This window comes from Euprymna scolopes, chromosome 25, assembly GCF_053919585.1.
Source record: "Euprymna scolopes isolate OS-2025 chromosome 25, ASM5391958v1, whole genome shotgun sequence".
Lineage (NCBI taxonomy): Eukaryota > Metazoa > Mollusca > Cephalopoda > Sepiida > Sepiolidae > Euprymna > Euprymna scolopes.
This window is the reverse complement of record NC_136506.1, coordinates 79960857-79970856: the sequence shown is the minus strand read 5'-3', so window position 1 is coordinate 79970856 and position 10000 is coordinate 79960857. Positions and strand designations below refer to the sequence as shown.

Below are 10000 nucleotides of genomic sequence, written 5' to 3'. Positions count from 1 at the left end.
GACAAAAGTGGGACTTATTAGATTGGAGAACCCTTTTTGAACCCTATACAAGAGAGGGAGACGCCCAGCTCAGATGTGACAACAATGCTCTATGCATGGGCGAATAAATTGATATTTTATTTTTCTATTGGATCAATTTTTGTAATTTTTGTAATTTATATCAATTTCCACATGGTAATGTTTTCACTAGAAATGCGTTGGTTTAAAACATCATTATTCTGCACAAGCACCATTTTTTTTTTTTTCAATAAAATTTTCAATAATCGAAAGATTTAAGTAGCAATTGTTTTGTCTTTGAATTATTTTTGAAAAAAAAAATGGTAATTTTGTTAATTTTGTAGATTAACATAGTTCCCTGATCCCCTCGCCAAATCAAACAGAAATTTTACCTTTTTTAGGCAATTACATATGAATACACTGAAAAAACTTGGCGGGGGAGAAAAGAAAAGGTAAATTGCGCGTACAACAATGACCACCACTTTTAACATAAGAAATTGCATTGCTTAATATCCGTAACATTACTTGCTTGCAGGAAATTTACATGAGATATTCGATTTCAGCATATCCGAAAAATGATTAAAGTCGTCAGTTTAAAGGAAAATGTTCAGGTGGAAACCAAGTAAAAATTTACAAAAAAAAAAAAAAAAAAAAAAAAAAAGAAAAAACAAATATTTTAGAATTTCGAATGAGGGATCAGTTTCGTATGCAAATTTAACATAAAGTGATTATTTCTTTATTTCTGGACCATTCTAGATTTTAAAGTGGTTATAATCAATTTTTTTCGTCTATGCCGAAGTCTGAGTGACAGGGTGTGTAACCACACGTAATCGCCTAAAAAGTAAACCCATTCCTTTGAAAAATAATGAATTTAATTTCCATAAAAATAAAGGTTAACTGCCTTATGCGCTAGAATGATTCGGAATGGAGGGGAGGGGGGTTGTATTGAATCTATATGATATAATGATTTTCTACTCTGAAATCTACTAGTAGTTTGTTTAATTTAAAAAAATTTGAACGATTGTCGATTATGGTTTTATGGAGACCGCCATTTTTTATTTATTTTGTTATAACAAAACATACTTGACACTACTTTTGTTTCGAAGTAAATAAACGCTTTAAATAGGTTTAAAAAAAAAAAAACTAATCCAAGTAGGTAGAAGAGTAACTTATCTTGTCTTTGGTAACATTTATTTGTTGTATATTCTTTTTTTTTTTTCACTCCTGTTTTTGATTTTATTAATTTTTGGATGAGACGTGTGTGCGTGGGGGTGATTTAGAGCAAAGTATTAAATTAACACTGTTAATCTACAATTATATGAACAAATAAACAATTACTGTACACATAGATTCGAAAAAGTTATCAAATAACAAATATGTAACAAATAAATGTTACCAAAGGCAAGATAAGTTACTTTTCTACCTAACTGGATATTTTTCTAGTGTTTTTATTTAATGTAACATGTTTATTACGCTCGAAAAACCTACTGTATTTAACGATGTATTTGAAAAATGCAAATGGCGCCAGATTTTTGCTGAATACGGCAAGTTTGGGAAAAGGAGTTAAAAATAAAAACCTTTTAAAAACCACAAAATATATGTCAGCTTATGTCACGGTAACATATATTGAGCGAGTTTCTAACAGTATTTTGTATACATATTTTTTTATTTTTAACTCATTTTCCCAAACTCACCGTGTTCAACAGAGAGTCTGACGCCATTTGTAATTTTCAAATACATCGGTAAACACTGCATGTTTTTCGAGCTGAATAAACATGTTACATTAAATAAAAACACTACAAAATTATCCAGTTAGGTAGAAAAGTAACTTATTTTACCTTTGATAACATTTATTTGTTATATATTTGGTTTTTGACAACTTTTTAGAATCCATGTGTATAGTAATACAACCCCGGACAATTTTTAGAGCGGGGTTCAGCTGTAAGCAAAAATAAAAAAAAATAAAAAAAAAAATGAATATTTACGTATGGTGAGACACATGAATGTTCGTTGATTTTCGTTCTGTCCCGTTCTGTTTTTTTTTTTTTTGTTTTTTGTTTTTTTTTTGTTTTTTTGCAAATCTTGTCAGTTCCAGTGACTGTCCGGAGGCCGAGAGCAAATGATGGCTACCTGCCTCAACATCATCAACTAAACTAATTATTTCCCTCTTCTATCAGTTTGTCAAATAAAAAAAAAAAAAACTTTATTTTTTGTCTTTATTTATTTATTTATTTATTAACCTGTTTTCCGCCTTTTATGGCCAGAGTGATTTTTTTAATTGTTTCTTTCTTTCTTTTAGTTGCTGTTTTTGTTGTTTGCTATTTCTTAGGGTGAGGGATGGGGGCTGAAGTGGGAGGAAGCCCAAAAAGGAGGAGGAAGAGGAGGAGGAAGGAAACGAAAGAATAAGTGTCGGAAAAGAACGAGGGGGAAGTGAGACAGGGAAGGGGAAGACATGTGATTTCTATTTCCAAGTCAACTTTGTGATAACGAGCACCTCCCCCGCCTCGTTATCACTCCCCGCCTCGCCACACACACAAAAGCGCGTACACGTACGCCCCCACCTCCTCTCCAAGCTTACTCAACCAGGAACAAACATCGCACCGGTCAGAACTCCAACCGTTCTTCTTCCTTCTTATATTTTACTACTACTACTACTACTATTAATACTACTACTACTGATGATGATGATGATGATGATGATGATGATGATGATGATGATGATGATGATTGTAAACGTTTACCTCCCCCATTTACCGTTTCTTAACCTCTACTCTATCGTTATTTTTATGGCAGGTGACCGACTGAGCTCCAATCTCTAACCCCCTCCCCGCATAAAACACTCGCAACAGAAACTCATCTTACTACAGCCACTGTAAATAATTTCCTTTTCTTCATCTTTGTATCTAAAACTAAGCACAACTTCCATGAACAAAGTTTCTTTCCAATAACTTTCCACTTTCCATCAGTGGAATATAATACTGTGAAGCTGCTCTTCAGCTGACTACAACATGATCGTTTTCAAGTCTAATGTAAACAAATTCTGGTCGACCTGTCCGATTAAGACTCACATTCTAATCATTTCCAATCGTCTCAAAATGCTGTCTTCTTGTCCAACTGAAAATACAGCGACTCTTATCCTCGAGTAGTTTTTGGGCCTATGCTCATTAGTTCTTTTTGTTGTTTTTTTTTTTTTTTAATACAGCAATATGCTAGTGATAATATCTACCTTCAATCTGTTGTATGTCGGTGTCTTCCTTTGTACATTTTTGGTGATACTCCAAAATAGCTAAAAAAGCCCCCCCCCCAAAAAAAGGGGGGGTAAAAATAAATGTCACCAAAGGCAAGCTAAGTTATTTTTCTACCTACCTAATTAAGACATATTCGAGCCTCAATAATTTTTCAAAAATTGAAAATTAAAGAAAATACTGATCCACATCCAATAAATATCACCAATCGTGCTTAAAGGTAATGTTCTACTAGTATTTTGTTTAATTTTCGATTTTTAAGCTATTATCGAGGCTCGACTGAGATCAGTTTGTTTTTCGTTCTAGATCCACGTGTTTTACTCTATTTTAATTTTTAAGTAAAATAACACTTTAAAATAAGTTAAACACACACAAAAAAACGTGGTAGGTAGAAGAGTAACTTAGCTTGCATTTGGTAATATTTAATTTTTGTGCATTTATTTTTGTCCCCTTTTTGCTTTGTTGGCTTTTCTGGAAAATCACCCGTTTTGTGTGTGTGTGTGTGTGTGTGTGTGTGTGTGTGTGTGTGTGTGTGTGTGTGTGTGTGTGTGTGTGTCCTCAGCGCGGAACAATCAGTTCGGCTTCAGTTCTTCAGTCTGCCATCATTAACGCTAAACTAGGCCTTTTGCTACGAACAGAAAAAAAAACGCGCCCGGTCAGTGAGATAAGATGGAACGCTTCGTGATGACCGACGTTTCCACTGCGTCAAATCACTTCGAACCCGATTTTGTCTGCCAATGTCCTCTCTTAGCCCACCAAACCACCGCTGCACCCAACTCTCTCGGGCTTCTTCTCCCCGACCCACCATCAGATGTCGCCACAGTAAGTGCGGGAACAACACGACTCCTCGTTCTTTCACTGACAAGAAAAAAAAAAGACAAAAAAAAAAACGGTCAGCGACTTCTTCCATCCTCTTATCCCATCAAACCCGGCTGGCCGAGAAGAAGGCAAGTCGACTTGACCGGGCCATGTCTTCGCTGAAGTGTGTGTTATCTTGTCCAGGGTTTTACATCGTTAGTGGTGGTACTTCTATTTCTCTCTCTCTCTCTCTCTCTCTCTCTCTCTCTCTCTCTCTCTCTCTCTCTCTCTCTCTCTCTCTCTCTTTGCGGGTTTGTTTTACAAACCCCATAGATTCGAAAAAGTGGTAAAAAAAAAAAAAAAAATCAAATATATAACAAATAAATGTTACCAAAGGCGAAATAGAGTACTTTTCTACCTAGCTGGGTAAGTATTTAGTGTTCGAAAAACAAGCTATGTAAACCGGTTACACGATCACAAAGAAAAATGGCCGCAATACATTTGTTACGCGACCATGTTTCCTTGTGATTGTGTAACCGATTGACATTGCTTTTCGAGCCGAATAAACATTTGGCATTAAATAAAAACACTAAATGCCAACCAAACTTTTTTTTTTTTTTTTTTTTTACTCACTGGCACCCCAAGCAAGGCACATTGTAACCGGTTACTAATTAGGACGATGCCTAAGAAAGATTAAGATGTTGGTTCATGTTGCATTTGAACTTCTGCATATCAGTAGAGTTTGGGAAGCAGGCAGCAGGAAAAGAATTCCAAAGTCTAGCTGTTCTAGGGAAGAAACTATTAGAGTAAAAAACTTTCTGATATTAAGGGACGTCAACAGTGAAGGGGGTGATTTTGTTACTTACCGGATTTGTCGGGGGTATGTACGTCGTGGGGGCACAAGTGCAATGAGTTCATCAGAGCACATTTCATTAAAATACTTGTTAAACAGGAATTCAATATTGCGTCGATGGCAGCGAGAATAACTTATCTTGCCTTTGGTAACATTTATTTGTTATATATTTGATTTTTTAATAGTATCGAATCTCTGTGGATTGTAAAACAAACCCTTCTTGGCTTTTTTTTTTTTTTTGTTCTTATTTTTTTAACTTATATTCACTCCAAACAATGCACATTCCCACGGGGTCGAAAGGGCCAGATTAATAGGGATGTCCTAAATGGGGTGTTGTGCAGCGAGATGTTTGTTCACAGTACATTTAAATAACTGCGTGTTAGTGCATTAGGGGAAATCATGGAGCAGGGAGAGAATTCCAATGGAAAACTGCTCTAGGTGAGAAGGTATTAAAGTAAAACGTTCTCCTGCATCTGTGGAAGGGGTGAGATTTTGCTGATTGTCGGCTGTAGCATGGGTATTTTTGGGGGCACATTCCATTGAAGTACTTGTAAAACCGCACGGGGACGGAACACTACGGTGATGGGACTGGGTAGGAGCTTGGTAGACAGTGTTTGATCTATGTGATTAGATTTATTTTTTCTTCTAGTTTGGACACTGGAAGGATAAACTAGTGGTCAAAACACCAGTTCAGATATGACAGCAATATTCCATGAGTGGGCGGTTGTAGAGATGTTGTTTCTTTCCAATTTTGCTCGCCGAAATTAGAGATTCGAATACACCCAAATATTTTATTCACCTAACCCCCACATCCGAAAGGGTAAACACTAGATTAACGTAAGAATCTTGCTCTCCCACCATAAATAGAAAACTTATGACGGGGGCAAAATTTGCCATGATCGGCCCCGTCGACATTTTTCTGTGAGAGCGCATCAAGTTATCAAGAATAACACTCCTCCCAAAGAGAAGGGAACGCCTGGGAAGATGGCATCCTGAGATCGACCAGTACTAACTACACGTTCTAGTACATAATAAAGCGAAGTTAGTATCTCTCTCTCTCTCTCTCTCTCTCTCTCTCTCTCTCTCTCTCTCTCTCTCTCTCTAGTATTTATCATATATAATAGCTTCCTTACTACAAAGCAATGTTTCATTGTTGAACAGTGGTACATGTTCTTAATACGAAAATGTATTTCGATTTCCTTCAAAATATAAGCGAACCGCCTTGAAAGATTCATAAAATGGCCGCATTTTTTATTATGACTCGGATAGCGGTAATAACAGCGAGTACAAGCGAAACTGCTAAACATTGCAAGATATATGGCCAAGTTGGAAGAGCGCGAAACATTTTCATCGTAGATCTCGGTGACAATCCATTAAGTAATCGTAAATAACATGCCTTACAAAGGAGGAGGTAACGTCTGGGAGGATGATCTCTTCAAATTAACTAATACTGGTTATGCTTTGACCTACATAATAAAGTAAAGCGGGTCTATTATTTGAATCATTAAGATAGCATTTTCCACTTTCCGGATACAATACCACTGTGTTGCTTCCTAGCTGACTATAACATGGACGTTTTCAAGGCCTCTTAAATACTCAAAATCTTTCCTGTTTCGGCAATCATAACCAACCTTTACGGTTGTCTCATCGTCCACCTGAAAAATTCATTAACCCTTATCCTCGAGTGGCCTTTTGGCCTTCATAAGCGGTAGCTTCTTAGTGTATAAAATGAATATATAATCTAGAACAGTCATTTCTAGGTCTACCAGACGGACACGAACACGACACTTGTATTGGGTATAGAATATAGATTGGCTGTTGGAGATATTTTTTTTTATATTCCGATCTGCTGGCATATGTGTACTGTTCGCACTCACACTATACGGGATGAACCGACTTCCTCCAAAGGAGAAAGTATTAAGGGAATAGTAAATTCGCAATCGGTTCGCAGTTGCATGTATATCCTTGTTTGGAGAGATGACGACGTTGGTGTTTTTGTGGTTCTTGCAAGAGAGTGTCGACGTCCTTCCACATACAGCGCTTGGTATTCTCAAATGGTTACTCATCTGGTACTGGCCAGACCCATTGTTGCTTAACTTCGGTGATCTAAAGTGAACCAGTGTGCCAACATGATTGTGCCGTATATTTTTGCAGTAATTACAGTTGAATTAATCGAGTTACGGGTGCTAGAGGCAATAGGGTGTGGGGCAATGTAAAATGATAGGGTGAATCCTCTCCCCTTCCTATCTCCCAAGTCGGGTAAAGAATTACATTTATCCGATACACAAAAGGTTAGTTAGAGTCATTTTCTAGACCTTTGAGGATTAAAATGGAATATACAACGACTTGCCTTTGTGAAGAGGCCAGTCAGATTCGGGTATTCGGGTTATTTTCTAGGTGTGAAAAGTGACCCTTTGAACAAGGGAGGGACGGGTGGCGAGGATACTGTGAGGGCACGTGGCAAGGGGTCAAGAGTGGTTTCCGAACGTGATCTTAAAAATACAAGAAAGGACAGTCCATAATAAGGTTTATTCATTCTGTGTAAGCCATGACAGATGGTCACCAATCCGAAAGCAGATCCCACCCCAACATGATCTTTGTTCTTAATTGATGTCCAAGTATATCAGTTATCTATTCCGCTAGAAAAAGTCCCGAGCCACAATCTGGCCAGTATTTGTGGGACAGGGATATCAATGATGCTCCTCGTAGCTAGAACTCGGATGGAATGCAAACGAGCAATCTCTTATCAACACGCATCTTTTATAAACATTTTACGTTTATACTGCTTGGAAGTATTCGTCCCCGAAATGTTCACTAAGAAATATAACGATAGGTCGACCTTAAATTAATATTTTTTGTAACTTTCAACTAATATTTGAAAATAGTTATTATAAACACGCACACATGTATATATATATATATATATATATATATATATATATATATATATATATATATATATATATATATATATTCTTATGAAACGGATTTTTAATTTAATTATAATTTGATTTTAAATTTTAAATTATCAATCACATTACTTAATATTGAATTAGCTCTAGGACATTTAACTATCGAGCTTATTATATATCTAAATTACAACGAGCACTTTCTATTTCCTGTATTTTAATTAAACTAGTAATTTCACTGTTACATTAAAATACACTCAGCTCTTTAGACTATTGTTCTAATCTCCTTTAAATATATATATATGTATATATATATATACATATATATATATATATATATATATATATATATATATATATATGTAGATATAGATATATAGATATAGATATATAATTATTAGTGTTGGGATGATTAATCCGTATCAGGAATCGGAAAAATCAGAGCTTTTTAGGGTATCAGAATCGGAAAAATTTGAGCCTATTTTCCGATGCCAAAACCGATTCCTTTAATTATCTAGTTTATTTTATTTTGTTTTTACAAAACATCTTCCACTGCTTGTATCAATAATAAAATAATAAATATTTATTGATTTAAACTTCCAACAAGAGTAAAACCTCCACCCCCCTCCACCCTCACAAGTGTGTTTTTACGTGTGAGAAAATACATGCACATGTGTTTTTACAATAATCGGGACAAAATAACAACTTTATAGTAAAATATTTAAAGACATATAAGGAATCGGAATCGAAATCGGTAATTGTATCGGTATCGGGAATTTCGTACGGAATCGGTAATTGTATCGGAATCTGGAAAAAATATTGGAATCGTCCCATCACTAATATTACGTTGTGATTTGGTTTTAAGCGCACTTGATGCGTATTTTATTTTATTCAAATTAAAACAACGTTCCTATTGAACTCTCATTTTTTACGTTATTCTCGCGTTACCTACGCACACTTCAAACATTTCAAAATACAACCGCCAGGTACAACGCGCGGCTCTATACAAACAGACTTCGTTCTCCAAATTTACAACATGGCAAAGAAGAAGAAAGGAATAAAAAAAGAAACAAAACAACACACTGAATATGGAGTCTACCTCCGAAATATATTTGTGATAAATTTCGAACAAGTAAAATATTTGTTTTTTAATAAAATATGTATTAATACTTTTAAAGAATTAATAAATATTTTAATAGTTTTAAAGAACAGTGTCCATAGAACTGTAGATATATAATAAGCTCAATAGGTATATGTATGATACTGTTATGCGTATTGAGCTTACATACATACATACAAACATACATATATATATATGTATATGTATATATATATATATATATATATATATATATATATATATATATATACATATACGCCCCTTCAAGGATCATGTTTCTTAACAGTAAAACATTATCTGTGAAAGAAAAGTTAGTCAGTTGACCTACGTGCGAGATCGCCCCCTCCCAGTCGCTTGATCACTGTAGATCGGCAATTAATAACGTTTTATAAATGTTTAATTTCACTTGAATGTCGATGCGCTTGACGGTGGCCGTCGAGTTATGTTTCTTGCAAATGGAGACAAGGATAGCTTCTTTGCAGGGTTCAAATCTCCCGACCACCGCCTGTACTGATGATTCCAGAAGGATGAAACACTAGTGTTTGTAGGTATTAATAATAATAATAATAATAATAATAATAATAATATATATATATATATATATAGTAGAAATTTAAAAGGCTATCACAATGCGAGTAATGAGATTTGTCGCTGTTGATGAGAGAAGAAGAAAACAACTGGCGATTTACACATCAATAAATGCATACATATATGTCTATACATACATATATTTATTCAATTGTACTAAGTATAAATGTCTTACTTGTTATGTCTGTGACAATATCCATTATGTTTCGGGAAAAATTCCCCTTATCAATGGTAGATGTGACAGTTCGCTCCATCCTGTATGCTTGGAATCGAACTGTCACATCTACCATTTGAAAAGGGGAATTTTTCCCGAGATATAATGGATATTGTCACAGAGGCAACTGGTAAGACATTTATACTTAATACAATTGAATAAATATGTGTATAGACATATATGTGTGTACTTATTGATTTGTAAATCGCCACTTGTTTTCATCTTCTCTCATCAAAACCGACTATATCTAATTCCTCGCATTGTGATAGCCTTCTA

General features: G+C 35.1%; 1 protein-coding gene across 2 annotated transcripts in view; it reads right to left on the bottom strand.

Moving 5' to 3' along the window:
- Positions 1-10000, bottom strand: part of LOC145247459 (protein lin-28 homolog) — a 224628-nt gene that overhangs the window by 125954 nt on the left and 88674 nt on the right. The window contains exon 1 of one of the 2 annotated variants that reach the window (XM_080109245.1): positions 1983-3178. The exons of the other annotated variant lie outside the window; for it this stretch is intronic. Coding sequence (XP_079965371.1) covers positions 1983-1998 — 16 coding nt within the window. The 5' untranslated portion in view covers positions 1999-3178. Of the gene's footprint in view, positions 1-1982; positions 3179-10000 lie in introns of those variants that run through there. 2 annotated transcript variants of the gene reach the window in all.